Source organism: Neophocaena asiaeorientalis, unplaced genomic scaffold, assembly GCF_003031525.2.
Source record: "Neophocaena asiaeorientalis asiaeorientalis breed wild unplaced genomic scaffold, Neophocaena_asiaeorientalis_V1.1 scaffold46, whole genome shotgun sequence".
In the NCBI taxonomy this organism is placed as follows: Eukaryota; Metazoa; Chordata; class Mammalia; order Artiodactyla; family Phocoenidae; genus Neophocaena; species Neophocaena asiaeorientalis.
The window spans coordinates 2,814,027-2,832,012 of NW_020175393.1; the positions used below are offsets into that span (position 1 = coordinate 2,814,027).

General features: G+C 55.4%; 1 protein-coding gene across 8 annotated transcripts in view; it reads left to right on the plus strand.

Annotated features, from left to right (window-relative positions):
* The window catches only part of ANKS1A (ankyrin repeat and sterile alpha motif domain containing 1A), a 186,088-nt gene extending 170,749 nt beyond the window's left edge, over window positions 1–15,339 (plus strand). For 2 of the 8 annotated variants that reach the window (XM_024766223.1, XM_024766229.1), the window contains 10 exons: window positions 4,231–4,329; window positions 5,136–5,288; window positions 5,404–5,511; window positions 6,563–6,727; window positions 7,547–7,672; window positions 7,910–7,981; window positions 8,094–8,180; window positions 8,687–8,824; window positions 10,239–10,409; window positions 11,237–11,359. In XM_024766223.1, the coding sequence (XP_024621991.1) occupies window positions 4,231–4,329; window positions 5,136–5,288; window positions 5,404–5,511; window positions 6,563–6,727; window positions 7,547–7,672; window positions 7,910–7,981; window positions 8,094–8,180; window positions 8,687–8,824; window positions 10,239–10,409; window positions 11,237–11,359 (1,242 nt within the window). Of the gene's footprint in view, window positions 1–4,230; window positions 4,330–5,135; window positions 5,289–5,403; window positions 5,512–6,562; window positions 6,728–7,546; window positions 7,673–7,909; window positions 7,982–8,093; window positions 8,181–8,686; window positions 8,825–10,238; window positions 10,410–11,236; window positions 11,360–12,747 lie in introns of those variants that run through there. The other 6 variants (XM_024766224.1, XM_024766230.1, XM_024766225.1 and 3 more) reach the window with 5 other exon arrangements.
* Window positions 15,340–17,986: the final 2,647 nt, after the last annotated feature.

Below are 17,986 nucleotides of genomic sequence, written 5' to 3' on the forward strand. Positions count from 1 at the left end.
ACCCTCTTGGAGGTTCACTTGTCAGGTCCTCACTGAGGTGTCCTCCTCATCAAGTAGAAAGTCTGGGCAGACAGCCCCCCTCTCTGCTTTTCCCCATCAGCACACCCTAGATTTGGGCCCAGAATGACTGCAGGAACTCGGCGTGGTGACTCCTAGATTCAGGGGTGACTTGGGATCTGGTCAGACCTGGAGTGGTGCCAGGGCCCAGGGGACCTTCTGCAGGCCCAGGGCTCCCTAGTGTCCCAGCAGAAGGTGTGCGTGTGGCCTGAGCAGGGAGTCCAGTCTGCCTTCAGAGCCATCTTCACCTGGAGTCTCTTGAGCTTATGGCTTGTCCTCTTTGTGTCCTCTATAGGACAAAATTTTTGTCACCATGCGCAGGCTCTGGGGCAGCTCTCACACCAGCAGTCACTACAGCTTGGGTACAAAGGTGAGGCCACCAGTTGGTGGTCTGCATGAGCTTGCCTGAGTTATTAACTTGTCTATCTGTAAAGTGGGCATAAGTAATACCCACCTCAATAGAATAAAAAGTCCAGAAAAAGTCTTGGAAACACAGGAATTTAGGGTACCTCAGAAGTCATTTCATATCAATGGGAAAAGATAGCTCATTCAAGAAATAAGACAGCCTGCCTGGGAAAAATATTAAGTGGATCCTGACCCTTAAAACTTACATCAGGGCTTCCCTGGTGGCGCAGTGGTTGAGAGTCCGCCTGCCGATGCAGGGGACACGGGTTCGTGCCCCGGTCCGGGAAGATCCCACATGCCGCAGAGCGGCTGGGCCCGTGAGCCATGGCCACTGAGCCTGCGCGTCTGGAGCCTGTGCTCAGCAACGGAAGAGGCCACAACAGTGAGAGGCCCGCGTACCGCCAAAAAAAAAAACTTACATCAAAATTAATTCCAGATAGATTAAAGATTTGATTGTAAAAAATGAAACTGTAAAGTTACGGGAAGAAAATGTGAAAGAATTGTTTTAAAAATCCTGGAGCGGGAGATCTTTCTAAGGCTGACAGAACTTAGAGAAGCTCCACGAGAAAAGTGGGTGTGTTCAGGTGCAGGCTGATAGGTTCTGCATGAGCAAAGCCAGCGTAATAGTCCAAAGACAATGACAATCAGGAAAGACACGTGCCTAACTCTTCATAAAGGGTTAAGTTCCTTACTGTATAAAGAATTCCTACAAGTCAAATACAGAAGAGACCAACAGCTCCATAGATAAACATGCAAAGGATAAAGTGAGTAATTCCTGGAAAAGGAGCTGCAGCTGCTCCGCATGCCCGGCCCAGAGCCGCGGGGACATGAGCATCGGGCTGAACTCTGCCCCAGAAGTTACTGATGCTCTCTGGGCCTCAGCTTCCTGAGATGTAAAATGGGGTAACAGTGGTCCCTATTATTCAATGGTTTAGCAGGTGCAAAGCATGGAAAACATGGAGGAGGGCAGTAAGTGCTATGTAAGTGCTTGGTAGATAAAATGTGAAAAGATGCTTGAGTTCATCTATGAGCGGGATGATCTTGTGATAAGAAATGTGCAGTGATAAGCCACTTCTGCACAGTGCTGCACTGATAGGAGTATAAATATCTGTCAGACTTCTAAATACACATACCCCTTTGACCAAGCGATTTCTGTTCTTTTTTTAATCCTTTTTTGAAAATTTTAAATCAAAATATAATTGACATGCAATATTATATTAGTTTCAGGTGTACTACATAGTGATTTGACGTTTGCATACATTATGAAATGATCACAATAAGTATAGTAACCATCTGTCCCCATACAATGTTATTACAACATTGACCATATTCCTTATGCTGTATATTACATCCCTATGGCTTATTTATTTTGTAACTGGAGGCTTGTACCTCTTAATCCCCTTCACCTATGTCTTCCCCCCACCACCTCACCCAGTTCCCGTCTGGCAACCACCTGTTTGTTCTCTGTATCTATGAGTCTGTTTTCATTTTTTAGAGCCCACATATAAGTGAGATCATATGGTATTTGTCTTTCTCTATTTCACTCAGCGTAATGCCCTCTAGAACCCATCCACACTGTCACAAATGTTAAGATTTCATTCTTTTTTTTATGGCTGAGTACTATTCCTGTGTGTGTGTGTATACACCACACCATTCATTCATCTGTCAGTGCACCAGTTTACAGTCCCACCAACAGTGCACGAGAGTTCCCTTTTCTCTACATCCTTGCCAACACTTACTTGTCTTTTTGGTAGTAGCCGTTCCGACAGCTGTGAAGTGATATCTCTCTGTGGTTTTGATTTGCATTTCCCTAACAATTAGTGATGCTGAGCATCTCTTCATGTGTCTGTTGGCCATTGGCATGTCTTTGGAAAATTTTCTGTTCAGAGTCTCTACCCATTTTTTAATCGAGTTGTTTAGTTTTTTTATGTTGATTTTATGAGTTCTTTGTATATTTTGGATATTAACCCTTTATCTGATACATTGTTTGCAAATATCTTCTCCCATTCAGTAGGCTGCCTTTTCATTTTGTTGATAGTTTCCTTCACTGTCTGGAAGCTTTTTAGTTTGATATAGTCCTATTTGTTTATTTTTGCTTTTGTTTCCCTTGCCTGAGAAGACAGATCCAAAAAATATTGCTAACACTGATGTCAGAGTGTACTGCCTATGTTTTCTTCTAGGAGTTTTATAGTTTCAGGTCTTACATTCAAGTCTTTAATCCATTTTATGGTATGAGAAAGTAGTCCAGCTTGATTATTTTGCAGGTAGCTGTCCAGTTTTCTGAACACCATTTATTGAAGAGGCTGTCCTTTCCCCATTGTATATTCTTGCCTCCTTTGTCATAGATTAATTGACTATATAAGCGTGGGCTTATTTCTGGGCTCTCTATTCTGTTCCACTGATCTATGTGTCTGCCATACTGTTTTGATTACTGTAGCTTTGTAGTATAGCCTGAAGACAGAGTGATGCCTGCAGCTCTCTTCTTCTCTCTTGAGAATGGTTTGGCAGCAATCTCTCCTGATAACCACCATAGAAAAGATGCACATACAGGGAGGTTCATGCAGCATCATTTGTAAAAGCAGAAATTGGAAACAATTGTCCTTCAACTGGGAAATGGTTTAGCAATTTATAAGATGTCCATAATCTGGATGATTATGCAGCTTTAAAAGAAGAGACAGGTCTCCATATACTGAGTGACCTCCTGTATATACTAAGTAGTTAAGAATGAGGTGTTGAACAATGTGTACAACAATCACATTTGTGCGAAAATGAAGCATGCACATGTGTGTAGGTGCCCAGCTGGGCTCTGGAGGGACATCCAGGAAAGTGGTAACAGTTGCCCTCGGTGGGGGTGGACGCTGTGGCTGAGGGACAGGGCAGAACCCATGATTTTTCATGTATCATAATCTGAAAAAACCTATCTTGTGACACCATTGTGAGAAATAAAAGACACCATGATAGGGGTTAGGAGTGGTGAGTACAGTCCGACTGCCTCAAATCCTAGCTCCACCATGAGATGTGTGACCTCAGACGCGTTTCTGACCTGTGTGTGTCTGTTTCCTTATCTGTAAATTGAGGATTCCAGTAGAACCTAACACAGGGTTGTGAGCCTGAAATGGGATGGTCCAGAGAAAAGCTTTCCGTCCCTGTCACTCAGCAAGAACACAGCAGACACCAGCCATTCTCCTTGTCGTCACTGCCATGCTGGGCTTCTTTGCTCTCAGCTGCTCCCTTGGGGAGAACTGCCCCACGTGGGCTGAGCCCCAGCCGCCCCTCCTCTCTCAGGCAGGTCCCCACTTTGAGACTCCTCTCCTCCTCGGGGTGAGGCAGGCTTCTTGGGTGCCTGCGCCTGCCGCCGGCCCAAGGTGGCTGTTACCGCCGCTTTAAATCACAAAATCACATCTGTGAGGAATCTGGGGATTAATCCTCCTGTTGTTCACCTTGGGGGGTCATGAAACCTGCTCCCAGGAAAATGCACATCAGCTCAGGTGGGTGAGGGCCTGTGCCCGGCCCTGCCTGCTCCAGCCCAGGTCAGCACTCTGGGAGCCGCTCTGGCTGGGTGGGCAGCCTGGGCAGGTTTGTCTTCCTGCTGCATGAGGCTGCTTGCTGCCTGGCCTGGCCTCGCGGGGCGCCCTGGGGCTCATTCTCTCGTGGTGCCTGTGGCGAAGGAGAAGAACATGGCAAGGGGCCATGACAGGCTGACATGACGCCCTGAGGGAGCCAGCGGCCTTGTCCAGGAGGCCCTCACGTTCTCCTTTCTGCTCTTAGGGGCCTAATGTGATGGAAGATCAAGACCTGCGGGAAATCGGCATCAGTGATGCACAGCACAGGCGGAAGCTGCTCCAGGCTGCGCGGTCCCTGCCCAAGGTGACCACCGACAGTTCCGTGGTCTCAGCCTTTGCCAGGGGCGGGGCGGGGCTCAGGGGATGTGCAGGTCACTGTGGGGGTCTGCCCCTCATCTCGGGAGCCCCAGCGGGGAGGACAGTATCCTGTTTACTTCTTTGCCACATCCCAAGGCCAGCAGAGCACTAGGGACAGTCAGGACCTAGTCCGGCCTCAGGAACGGCACTGCAGGCATCTGCCTGGCGCGGAGCCTGGTGCCCACAGGCTTGGCCTGTTGCCTGAGACCAGGCCCTCCCCAGGAGGCCCGGGGCCCTCGGGGCAGCAGAGGAAGCAGTCTCTGCCTCCTGGGGAGCTGTGGCTGGTAGGCCTGAGCCTCTCCTCAGCTCTGCTGGCACAGAGTCTCTTCCACTTGCCCAGAGCTCAGGAAGCACTAATGAGTCCTAGCAGTGAGGCCAGTGCCCGCTTCACAGACACACACCATTTTCTTGTCCTACGAGGTCTGTGATCTTGTCAGAGCACAGTAGGGGCCTCCACAAACGCTCCTCCCCATCTAGCCTTACCTGATAGGGCACCTTTCCCAGACCTGGGGTGCCCTGGTAGTCCGCAGATGGGGCCCGAGACCAGAGCTGAGGTAGAGAAGGCTGTGTGAGTGGAGCGACTCGGGGATGCTAGGACACAGGCCCCTCGTTGGTCCTCAGGAGCTGTCCCATACCTACTCCAGCCTCAGCCTCTGGTGTGGTCTGAGTGAACTGGCCTGCGTCCCCATGGTCCCCAGGGTCCTCGTCCCAAGTGCTGAGATGTTAGTCCCGCCTCCTGCCCTCGCCCCACAGGTGAAGGCTCTGGGCTATGATGGGAACAGCCCCCTGTCAGTGCCCTCCTGGCTGGACTCCCTGGGCCTGCAGGACTATGTCCACTCCTTCCTGTCGAGTGGCTACAGCTCCATTGACACTGTGAAGAACCTCTGGGAGCTGGAGCTTGTCAACGTGAGTACAGCCCTGCTCTGAGTGTCCCTGGGCTGCCAGCATGGCCTGTGGGGGTGAGGGCTGGGGGCTGGGGGCCCAGTTGCCGCCTGACCTTCCTCTCCCCGCCCCTGCCCAGGTCCTAAAGGTGCACCTGCTCGGCCATCGCAAGCGCATCATCGCCTCCCTGGCAGACAGACCCTACGAGGAGCCGCCCCAGAAGCCCCCCCGGTTTTCCCAGCTGAGGGTGAGTTGGGGCGGGTGGGAAGGGATGTTTGTATGCTGCGTGTTGCTAGGAACTGAGGAGAATTCTTCGGGAGTTCTTCAGAGACAGTGTCACCTCTGCAGTCGAGGAGCAACTGATCCCTCCCTTCCCAGTGTTGGGGCCAAATGTTGGCAAAAGTAGGAAAACAAATATCCGAATCCCAGACGGCTGGGGCCATGTCTGAACGTCCGGTTGAGCTGTGCCCGGGGTGGTGGGCAGGGGTGGGTCAGAGGGGCCCCCTCTTGGGCAGCCTGACGTGAACCCGAGACAAAGCCTGGAACACACGGAGGGACCAGGGCCCTCCCCATCTTCTGAAGGAAAATCCCTGTGATTTTAAAAACCTCAGAGATGCTTTGTTGCTCAAGGCAGGTAATCTCTGACTGAAAAGTGGGTTAGACTGTGAGCCTGTGGTTCAGGATGTCTCCCCAAACCCATGAAGCTGCGTGGCTGCCAGTGGATGGGGTGGGCCCTGGGCTCCAAGCCTCAGCCCGTTTATGGCAGCCTCAAAGTGGGCGTTATTTTATCCTCCTCTTACGCATGAGAAGGCTGGGGCCCAGGCTGGTTCTGAGGACCAGGCTCAGCTGACATTCAGATATGGAAAGTGAAGACTGATTCATACTCTTTGTGAGGCCTCTGGGTGCCAACCGGCAGTGCTGTGTTTTCTTAGGAAAGACTTTTGGATTTGGTCACATGCCCCCAGGACCTGCGATCAGTTGTGACAGACGATTTTATAAACTAGAGATCGCTTCCCAGCCCTACAACCAGGCCGGAGGGTGCTCTCGTGACCCGGGTGCTCACCTGCAGGACCCGGTTGTTAGGGATTCCTGGCTGGAAGAATCTGGTCACTTTGACTGTACCCACGCTGGGCCCAGTGGCCCGTTTCCCCACTGGGTGCTGGCCTCCAGCTCGTGCCTGTTCTCACTGATTCTCCTGCCCAAGCTGGGCCCTGATAGCCCGAGGATTGGCTGACACCTACAGCCTAAGGACTGGCCTGATGAGTCTCAAATCTCACCTGGATTTCTTCCTGCTGCAGTGCCAAGACTTGCTCTCGCAGACGTCGTCCCCCCTGAGCCAGAATGACTCCTGCACCGGCCGGTCTGCTGATCTGCTGCTGCCTTCTGGGGACACGGGCAGGAGGCGGCACGACAGTCTCCAAGACCCTACGGTGCCCTCTCGGGCCGAGCGCTTCAGGATCCAGGTGGGCGGGAGGGAGCCACAGATGGGGTCCCCTCATTCCTCTTGGCAGGACAGGGCTCCCAGCCCACCGCCCAGGGCACTGCTTTCAGGGCTCTCGCATTTATTCGACTTGCCCGTCCTCCCTCCCGCCTTGCACGGACCGCAGGCTTTTTGTCTCGCCCCATCTTGGCCTGTTAGACACAGGTTGCTGGGTGTCCCTTGTCCCCGCAGGGTGAGCCCTAGCTTCGCTCTGTTTTCTCTCGTGACTCATATTTCTCGGTTCTGGCCTCTGGGGATTCCCCTTACCTTTCCACAAGCACGACCATGAATTTTACAAGATTTAAAAAACACATCGTCCAGCAGTTTTAGTTGCTCTGTATTGAGAGACTTTGCATATTGCTGGGAATGGAAGTCATAAATTTCCTGAATTTTCCCCTCCTCCCCATTCCTTCCACCAGCAGCCTAGTTAAGGACCCCATCGCCTGGCACCTGGCCCGTGGTGGCCTCCCACCCCTCCCCCACACCCCAGCTCCTGCCATGAGGATCCCTGTAAAGTGCATCCCTGGCCACGGATACTTCCCCGACTCCCCACACCAGGATCAGATCTACACTCATCTCAGACACCACAGAGCCTTCCCTGCTGAGCTGCTCACGGGTGGGCGGGCAGCTGAGGTCCCTGCTTCTCCACCAGTTCTCTGGCATAGACAGGCCTCACCTCCGCCCCAGCGCATCGGAATGGCTTGTCTGCCTCCGGCCTGGAGCTCCCAGAGGTGGAACCCAGGAGGGAGCCAGGGAACCCCTTGAGCAGGCGAGCTGACCTGTGACCCCACGTGTTCTGCAGGAAGAGCACCGAGAGGCCAAGCTGACCCTTCGGCCCCCAAGCCTGGCTGCCCCCTATGCCCCTGTGCAGAGTTGGCAACACCAGCCGGAGAAACTCATCTTCGAGTCCTGCGGCTATGAAGCCAATGTGAGTAGCCTCTGCCCTCCCAGCCTGGCCGGTCTCCTGCTTTCCATGCTGGCCGGACCCAGGGCCCCCGTGGTATCTTCAGCTGCTCCCAGCACCTGGGGGAAGGGGGACTCACAGGCCAGGATGGGGGAAGAGAGTCACTGGGAGAGGGAGCCCCCTGACTGTGGTCCCAGATTGGCTGGTGGCCCCGTGTGGTAACGCAGGACTCCTAAGCCGGGCCACTGCTCGCTCCCACAGTATCTGGGCTCCATGTTGATCAAAGATCTGCGAGGGACAGAATCCACGCAAGATGCCTGTGCCAAGATGCGGGTAGGTTACCGTGGGGGTGGCCAGGACGCAAGGCAGCGGATGGCAGCACCGCCTGCAGCCACAGGGGCCCTGCCACGCTGCGTGCGGCTGACAGGCCTCCCGTTTCCTGTAGAAATCCACGGAGCACATGAAGAAGATCCCCACCATCATCCTGTCCATCACCTACAAAGGTGTCAAGTTCATCGACGCCTCCAACAAGGTGTGCTTCCCACAACTGCTGTTGAGGGAGGAGGGGGCACCCTTCCTCCCCACACACACCCCCACCTCCTGGCCAGCTGGGTATCTTCCCTAGAGGGGGGGTACTTGTCTCTCACGCACCCACGTATCCTGGTTCCCAGGGCCCCGCCGAGGGACAGCTTATCTTCCCCAGCATGGGCTCCACTGGCCACTTATCTGCTCATGGGCCTTTAACGCTGCGATGCACTTAGGGAGCGCAGGACACCCCCAGGCCCTGTGCTTGCGATCCCACCCTGGAGAGCAGAGTGGGCTGGGTGTGAACATTTGCTCCCTCAGTTGCCATGGTCAAGGGTGGAGACCCCAACCCTAAATCAGACAAGGTGAGGTGCCACCCCCACCCCCACCGCGAAGAGATGGGGAAGTGGTGTTTGGCTGACGCTAGGATGGGACAGGAAGGTGGCAATGGTGAAGGGACTAGGGTGTGCCCTCAGGGAGCCCAAGAATTCCAGACCCTTGTTTTCCCCGCAGAACGTCATCGCAGAGCACGAGATCCGGAACATTTCCTGTGCAGCCCAGGACCCGGAGGACCTCTGTACCTTCGCCTACATCACCAAGGACCTGCAGACCAGCCACCACTATTGCCACGTTTTCAGCACGGTGGACGTGGTGGGTGGAGTCCGCAGCTGGGCACGGTGGGGGGTCCTGCGCTGCGACAGCCCCAGTGCAGTGGGTCCTGGCACCCGGCTGGCACTTAGCAAAGGTCTGTTCAAGAATGAACATCACTCCAGCCCCCTCTATCTGGCACTGAGACTAAAGCACACAGGACGACAGTGGCTCGTCCAGGGTTCTAGTTGACAGAAGCTTTCCTGCTTCCGGCTGCGTGTCTGTCAGGTCAGCCAAGGCTTCGTCTCCATAGGCTCTTGGTCGACCATCCATCCTAACTCCCGCCCTCCAGCTGGGCCATCTCCCTGAAAAGCCCTCCACCTCCCTCTTGGGGACAGTAAGTTTTCTTCGCCCATATCCCAGCTTAGGCGGGGTTCTGGCGCTGCTGGGCTGAGGGGAACGGTCCCACATGCTGCCCACAGGGAGTGGATGAGTGACCATGGTGGCTGCCGTGAGACAGCGCCTTTGTCCAGGTCCCTGCTGCCCCTGTGAGAGTAGCTGGTTCCAGGGTCTTCCCGGCCTCGCCCGGGAGCTCTGTGCTTGCAGCCTCCTGGCTCTGCCACTAGCTAGCTGTGTGACCCCGGCTCCTTGTCTGCGCAAAGGGGATAGAGTGTAACCGACTTCACGGGGTGGTTCTGAAGATGAAATGAGGAAATCCTCCCAGGACACATCCTTCCCGGTACTCTTACCTGTAGCTCATCTTCCCGCGTCAGTCAGTTCTGCTGTAACGTGGCGTCTGTGCTCCTAGAGAGCACCACACCCTGAAACCACACGGGAAGCACCAAGGCTCATGGGGAGATGAGGCAGGGGGCACAGCCCTCAGGAACCTAATACGAACACCCACACCATTTTATCTATGTTAAATGGTTAAGAAATACATAAATGCTACATAAACACGGCGCTCTGCCTCGAGAAGGACCCGAAGTCGGCTTGTGGAAGCATGTGCCTCACTCCTGCCAGCCTGTGTGCCAGAGGGAGAGAAAGAGGAGGGACAGAGGGGTGCACGGATGGAGGGGAGGGCGCGGGCCGGGTGGCCCTGGGAAGAGCTGCCGCTTGATTGTTACTGTCAGGGGTGGGTCCCGTGGGCAAGTTGAGCTGCCAGGTGGGGGTGGCATATATGCTGTGTATTCCCAGGCAGCGGGCGTCAGCAGGGGAGTCTGCATTCGCCTCGCGTTTCTCTCCAATGAAATCACACGTGAGGAAACACAAAGTGTGTGTTTTGTTCAGATTGTTCCCTAATGTATCAGTCACCTCGGGACAAACTTCTGCTTTCAAAGCAAGCGTTCCAGCAGGTTCCCTGCACTCTTGTTACCCGTGCAGTGCTGCCTGGCCTGTGCTCAGGGGCATGAGGCCAGGGCAGGTGTGAGGGGCAGTGGTTCCTGCATCCCACCTCTCACGTTGTGCTGTTTCCTCCCAGAACCTGACCTATGAGATCATCCTAACGCTGGGGCAGGCGTTCGAGGTGGCCTATCAGCTGGCCCTACAGGCCCAGAAGTCCAGGCCGATGGGGGCCTCTGCTGCCGAGATGATCGAAACGAAATCTTCCAAACCGGTGCCTAAGCCTCGGGTCGGCATGAGGAAGTCAGCAGTACGTGGGCCCCGGGGTGGAGCGGGCGCAAGGAGGGTCTTCTCACGCTTCAGGTGGCCAGCCCCTCAGGACACGGGCCCGTGCGAGCCGGCCTCCGTAACGCCACCCCGTGTCTGTGTCTGCTTTGCTCCGCACCCCAGGTGCCGCTGCCCCCTGATAGTCGCTGTTGTTACTGTCACACCTGCCCCACCCATCGTCCTTCTTACCTCCCGCTGCCGTCTGTTAGTCCTGGAGTCAAGGTCTCTGCACTTCCTGCTGTCTGTGTATCAGTCTCCCCGAAGTGACCGTGAGCTCTCTGAGACTCTGGTGCCCCGCCCCCGGCCCCGCCTGCATGCCCGTCTTTCCTGAGCTGCCGTCCCACTATCCCTGTCTGTGCTGGAGCCTCTGTTTCTCTGCTGTGTGTCCTCCTCTCTCCAGAGCTCATGGGTGCCTGCTGTGGTCTTGCCCGGGGTGAGCTCTCTGGCCCTGCCAGAGGGACCCGAGGTTTGGGGTTTCCAAACCCTTTACCCGCTTCCTGCCACCAAGAACAGCGTTGGGGCTTAGTGCTCGATGCTTAGGTAGGGCAAGGCTCCTTTAACTGAGCCGCTCCAAGAAACCCCCAGGAGAAGTTGCCCCTGGAGAGCTCAGAGGTGGCCCTCCCATGATGCTCCAGGGAAGGTCCCCCTTCTGCCACCCCACCCCAGGGAGCTTGCTCTTTGGCTGAGGAGAACAGGGCTGCCCCCATGGGGTACTGACGTCAGCATGGCCCGGGAGGCGGGGGACAGCGGGCCCCGTTGACCCCTGGCCCAGGTGCAGCACTCCCTCTGACTCTTCACCCTCTTCCTCAGCAGCTGGAACCACCCGATATGGACCCAGATGCCCAGTCCCATGCCAGCGTCTCCTGGGTTGTGGACCCCAAACCAGACTCTAAGCGGAGCCTCAGCACCAAGTATGAGACCACTATCTTCTAAGCGCCCACCCCGTCTCCACTAGTCTCATGTGCCTTTGCCGTCCGTCCTTCTGCTCTTCTCAGCTCTCCTTCCAGCTGCTGACGCCAGGGTCCCACCCCCACTGGGACCTCTCCTCCCGGGGCGGCAGCTTAGGCACTGCACACTCTCAGCCTGCACCTAACACCACCGGACACTGTGAATTCCCCCCTTGGGCGAGGACAGCTTGGCGGGGGGGCAAGGTGCCTTTGAGGTGGGCACCAAGAGGGCCTCAGCGGGCGGGCACTGTGGCTCCTGAGGCGGGGGCAGTCTCCAAGCGGAGTCCACTCGGCACTGGAGGCTGCTCCCTCCGATCGGCCGGGGCTCCCTGTTGGCTCTCCTCTCCCGTCTTCCGAGCCACGGCTGGGTGCCGTTGCCAAGAGCTAACTGCACCTTTCCTGACACAACCAACCACTGTGACCACCTGGGGCCAGAATCCCCTTGCGCTCTGCTAACAGCTGGCCTGCGGCCCATCCCTCTAAGATTGCTGGCCTCCCCCTGTGAGACCCTCAGCTCAGCGAGGTCAGACCTCTTTCTGTGAGGGCCCAGGGTCTGTGCCAGGTCCTAGAGCACATGCCTGGCTCCAAAGCTTGGGGCTCTGAGCATCTGAACACCCACAGGCTGGCTCCACACAGCAGGTGTCTTGGTCCTGATGGGTCTTGCACTGCAAGGAATGGGATGGCTCCTCACGTCTTCACCGGGGAGTCCCCGGCTGGCTCTGGAGTCTGGCTCGAGGAAGAGGAAGGCCTTCCTGTAGGAGCCAGCAGGAGGGAGGCCAGTGACCTGCACACACCGTGCACCTTCTTCCCTCAGAACGGAGCTGCTCAAGGACAGGGACCTGGGCCGAGCAACATCCGTTGTCCTCCAGGAGCTTTCTGATGCTTCTCCACAGTGTGGGGACCAGAGATAGTCAGCTGGCACCCGGTCCCTTCCCTGATCAACCGCCCTCAGCCTCTTGACTCCTGAGAAGGAGTCCATCACCTCAAAGCGGTTCAGCAGCTGGGATGGTGGAGTTGAGGCTTTCAGAAGGCCCACGTTCTCGCGGGAGGGCGTGTCAGCTTAGATGGCGGGAGAGGGGAGCCAGTTTCCGTGGGAAGGAGCACTGTTCGCATAGCGTGGCCCAGCACGAGAGCCAGTAAGCTGCAGCGGTTGCTTTATGAGTTGAAACCCAAGTCGACAAACCGGGGTGGGTCCTCCTGCCTGCCTGTCCTCGTGCCTTCCAAGCAGATGCGCTGAGCCACGGCGGGTGCTCAGGGGAGGCTGTAAGGGACCTTCTGTTCTGCTTCCGTGTTTCCTTTCCGTTTCCTCCACCTTGTGCAGGCCCCTTTGGTTAACCCTTTCCTCCCTCCCCCGTTGTGTTTGCTTCTGCCAAGCTGAGCCACCGAGGAACCAACTGTGCTGCGGAAACAGCCATGGGGAGCGCAGGCTCCCACCACCGCCGCCGCCACCGCCACCACCGTCTCAGCTGCAGCTTTGAAGACGCAGGCCCCCACTACTGCCCGTAGGACCTCCTCGCGGCTGCATGGTCTGGGCCTGCCACCGCCAGGTCTCGCCGAGTGAGCCCTGCCCTGGTTGCGGAGCAGCCCTCCAGGCCTCTCGCAGATGAGGTTGGAACTCCAGAGGGCCAAGAAGTGACTTGTCCAGAAAACATTTTTTAATAGAAAAAAATTTTTTTATAAAATGAACTTTCAACACTTGGCTCAACCCTCTAGGTTAAACTGCCAATCTTTAGACAATGGCCATAGGGTCAGAGGACAGCGGGCCTCTGTCCTCAGGCTGGGGTCTTGGCGCGCGTGGGCAGCTCTGAGAGAAGGTAGTGGGTGAATTGAATCGGCTTGACAGACCCGCCAGTCAGCTGCTCTTCCTTCTGAGCCGCACAGCTTCTTGTCCCCGCCTGGAGCTGGGGGCAGCCCGTAGAGGCGCCTGGCAAAAGCAGAGGCTTCTGGGGTTCCAAACGTGAAGGTCTGGGGCCGCGCGGAGATGCACAGGCAGGTCGCGGTGCCCGAGCTCTGGGCTGCTCCTCCGTCTCGGACCCAGCGGTGGTCAGAGCGCTGCCCTGGGCTGCCTGGCCGCAGGCCCTCCGGTGACCTCAGACTGTCTGAGTCGAGGCAGAAAGGAGAAGCAGCAGCTTTGTTTGTTTTGGGCATTGACGGGTAGGTCGGCTGAGGTGGCTGCCTGCTGACTTGCGATTTGTCTAATCAGGTCTGTGTGATTAGGACTCACTTTGGTTCTCTGAATTATCGGTTTGTCATCCTTTCAGCTGCTGGGCTCCCCACTGGCTCCAAGGGTAGAGAAGGCTGAATCAGGTGACAGTTTGATTCTCCCCGAGTGTGGCCTTCAGGGCAGGCTGGCATCCGGGCGCTGCTGCTGCCTGAGCCCTCCTGCTGGCTGGCTTTGCTTTTCACCTTTGGTTGCGTTGCTCCTCCTGGAGGCAGAGCCAGAGGGACTGTTCCTGTGAGGCTGGGCCAGGTCAACTGCCGGTCCAGCACCTTCCAGAGCAGAGCCTTTCCTCCAACGGGGCCTGGAGCAGACCTTCCGCTTTGCTGGCACAGCGCAACCTGGTCCCAGGATCAGTAGTCCAGGCTTCAGTAGCGCCTCTCTCTCTCCTGGCAGGGGCTGTGAATGAGCAGGGAGCGCCCTGGCGCACCTTCACAGCCCTGTGGTCGGCCAGCAGTGGAAAGCTGGGCCGCGTCTTCCTGCTGACCTGAGGCCGGGCCCTGTGGGTTTCCTTTCTGCTGAGCCGTCCACACCGCAGGCCTGGGGAGTCACACCCCCCTCTCACTGATCCTGCCCTTCTCGGTACTAAACAAGGACCTCGATACCGGCAAGTCTGACTTCACGTCCTGCTGCTTCCAGGGCCCGTCGGCTTCCACTGAGCAGTATTCAGCCCCTACTTCCTTCCAGGTATGGATGAGGAACCCCGAGCTGGATGGGTAAACCGCGGCTCCTGCTGCAGGGCGAGTGCTGTGCCCTCTTCCTCCTGAGGAAGGCCGGTCTCCTCTAAGCAGCCCTCTCTTGGTGGGTGGTGGGTCCATAAAGAAAACTGTAGACACTACGATGAGTTCCTCAAGCTGTCTTTTTGTTTTTAAGTCATAGGTAGGTGTCTCCTCCCCTTGAAGCTGCTATATCTTTATTTATTCAGGGTGTTTCATGTTGGAAAGCCTTGGCTAATCTGCTCTGGCTCTGGAGTTTGTTTTGAGCTTGGTTTATTTCTCAATAGCCAAGAAAGGAAGGGACTAGATATTTTTTTTATTCCTCCTCCGGGACAGGTACTCTCCCTCCCCTAGAAAGAAAAATTTTAACACCAGGACAGGCTTCACGTGGAGAGAAGCCCTGCTTCTGCACGTGAGCACAGGCCCTGCAGTGTGGCAGCCCCGTTCTGAACTGTGCAGGCCGTTCAGGCGGGACCTGAGATAGGTCAGTACCTGCCCGGCCACAGGCTCTCTGCTCTGCCCTTCTGCTTGCAGCTACTCCGAGCAGGGCTTCCCTCCGACAGGCTCTGCATTTGCCACGCTCGCATCCCCCCGGGGCCCCCAGCTTTGACTCTGGGGAGTCCCCGGAGAAGTCTCGGGCTGAGCAGACTGGTCTGCCCTCGGCCTGTGTTGTGATACCCAGGCCTGCAGGATGACTCTGAGATGCAGTTCACAAAGTGGTGTTGCTAGTGGTGTGGCAATGGGACCGAACTGTAATAAATCGTTATTTAATCTTTGTCTCTGTATTTTGATACTTGAATGACTTCCCCTTTTATTTTACTGTACATATAATTGTTAATCTGTCCAATTTTGTCTAAATTACAAACATCTTGTGGTACCAAACATAACCGATCTGTGCAACAACATAGACTGACCTCACTACACGAGAGAGAGTGTAAATATTCCTGGGCTTTCGGCTTTGGTTTTGTTATTTTCGTAACTGTACAACTTAGAACAGACTGAATTAATAAATGAGAAGCGACATGAAACCAACCTTACTTTGTGGAGTCTGAGTTGTTGGAAGGTTTCTTGATTGTTTTCCGGCAGAAGTGCTGGCACAGGCCAGCCGCCGGCTCCGGGGTGGAAACGAGGATCCGCTGTGTTTGGCTGGGACAAGTTTGGGGATTCCGCTCCGTCCAGCCCTCTCTAGTCATCATTAACCCTGCTCCAGTGCAGGGGCCCTGCAATCCACCTGCCCCTCCTCGGTCTGAACACCAAGCAGGGGCCACATCCTGGCCTGGGCTGGTCACCCACAGATACTTATTGAATGTCGGTGTACAAGGCAGTGTGGGGATTGAGAGCTACGGAAGGAGAGGCTCCCTTCAAGAACTCAGTTTGATTGTGGAGGTTAAGTTTTAAACAGACACAACTAGCTACCAGCCCAAAGCCACACCGTGAGACCCATCAGACAGTCCCGGGCCGTGGGGACTGGGAGGGATGCAGTGCTCGAAGAACCGGAGCGGGTGGTGCCTGGGCTGCTATTCAAAGGAGGGTTGGAAAGGCACAAACAACACTGACATCCCCATCGTTAGTGGAGCACCCGTGTTCCAAACCCTGCTGGCAGCTTTACAGGTAACCCGCCCCATCAGCCCTCACACCTAGCTGGGTATTGTCTCTATAGAAAAGGAAACCAAGGCTCAGAGAGATTAAAACGCCTGCCCAGGGCCGGCTGGAGAGACCCCCTAGAAACCATCTAGTCGGGTGGTGTCAAGCTATCCTCAGAGCCACTGGTCCCACTCCTGCTTCAACCTGAGCTGCCGAATTCTGCACACTTTTACTCATGAGTTTCTGTGAAATATTCCATTTGTTAAAGGGCTTTACAAGAAAAGCATTGATTCTCACCCAATACCCAACTGTATTTATGAAGAAACCAAGGCCCAAAACAGGGAAATGATTTTCTCTTAGCCAGCCAGCTAATGGCAGAGAGAGGACCCAAAACCCAGCTTCTTCCGATTTGGGCTTCTCAGGCCAAACTGCATTGAATCTGGGAAAGGAGACTGAGGGCCGGTGGAGGGCCTCACGTTCTAGACGGGGCGGGGGCGTCATCCTCACGCCCCCTCTGCCCCCTGGCTTTGGCACCAGTTTCTTAGGCAGAAGAAACGTTACAACAAGAGAGGAGGTTTGGTCATAATTGGAGTCACCATTCCTCAGGAACGGGTACTGGGCGGGACACACTGCCACCATCACGATCCCTTCTGGCACCACTCACCAGCATCAGGTGTGACTCGCTCTGCCCAACCCCAGGACTGCAGTGCTGATCCTGCCTTGGGGGCCTGCTGGGTGGGGGAGACAGACCAGTTCCCGCTGGGCGCCCGGGCCTGCCGTCCGGGCCGCAGGCACGCTGCAGCTGACCGAGTGGGAGCTGGAGCAGGACAGAAGGGAGTGGCGGGAGGACTGTGTGGGGCGGCCTCACAGCAGGGGTGGACAGGACACGTCCCACAGGATGGCATCGGTCCAGCCCGCCTCCACCCCTTGCCTCCCCATCCCCTCTGACTCGCTGTGCTCAGTGCGTCTACACACCGGCCTCCTCGGGACCTGGAGGCGGAAGCAGCCGCCAGGAGTCAGGTGGTGGCGTAGAGCGGACGGTGCAGTGCACACGGACCAGGGCTCCTCCCCTCACCTTGCTTCACAGATGCTCCGTAGCCCAGGCACCTGGGCAGCGGGGGTGTCAGGACGGAAGGCTGAGCGACCAGGCCACTGAGGAGGCGGAGCTCTGCCCGGGAGCACTTTCTAGGGCAGCTCTGGACGCCCTCTTGTCGGCCTCGGCACCTCTGGCTTCCGACCCTGCGAGAGTCTAGGTCCCCCGAAGCCCAGTGGACGGGCTGGCTGACCTTTCAGTATCACCAACTCACAGCACCGGCCGTTACCAACCAACAGCCACAGGGGCGTGAGTCTCAACTCCAGTGCGCAGCACACCCCCTGCAACTCTGTGACTGCTTTTTTCGGGACTCGGCTATTAGGAACACTGTTATAAACAAGCATGTACCAAATTAAAGAAATTCCCTAACACCATATTTATTATTCAGTAAATGGAGTTGGGAAAGCAGGTAGCCATGGGAGTGGTGGGAACGGCGCAGGGACGTTTCTATTCCTACTTATACCAAAATAAATTCCAGATGGTTCACATATTTAAATGAAAAAATAAATTAACCCCCAACAAAGCTATTGATAGAAGAAAATGAGAGACTTTGTTTTCATAATCTTGGTATGAGAAAGGTCTTTCCAAACATGTTACATAACTCCGAGTCCATTTTCTTAAGGATTAATATATTCAACTATATAAAAATCAAATACTTCTGCAAAGCAAAATGCACCATTAAAAAAACAACTGAAAATAATGTTTGCACCACATGTAACAAAGGACAACTTGACAATAGCTATCAAAAGTAAACAAACTTCTACTTCCAGGAAGATCAAGTAGACGGACCTTCCCCTATTCTTGCGAGTAAAATTAAAACCCCGGCAGAAACACCAGTGGGCACAGACAAAGCCCAAACAAAAGCCTGCTCTCTCTAGCCAGAGGACCAGAAAAAGGTAGCCTAACAAGACAGAAAGCTTTTAGACACGAACTGCTCTAGTCCATCCACACATCACAGAAAAAAAGCTGTGGCCCCACGATCCACAGGCCAGCAAAGGCCAA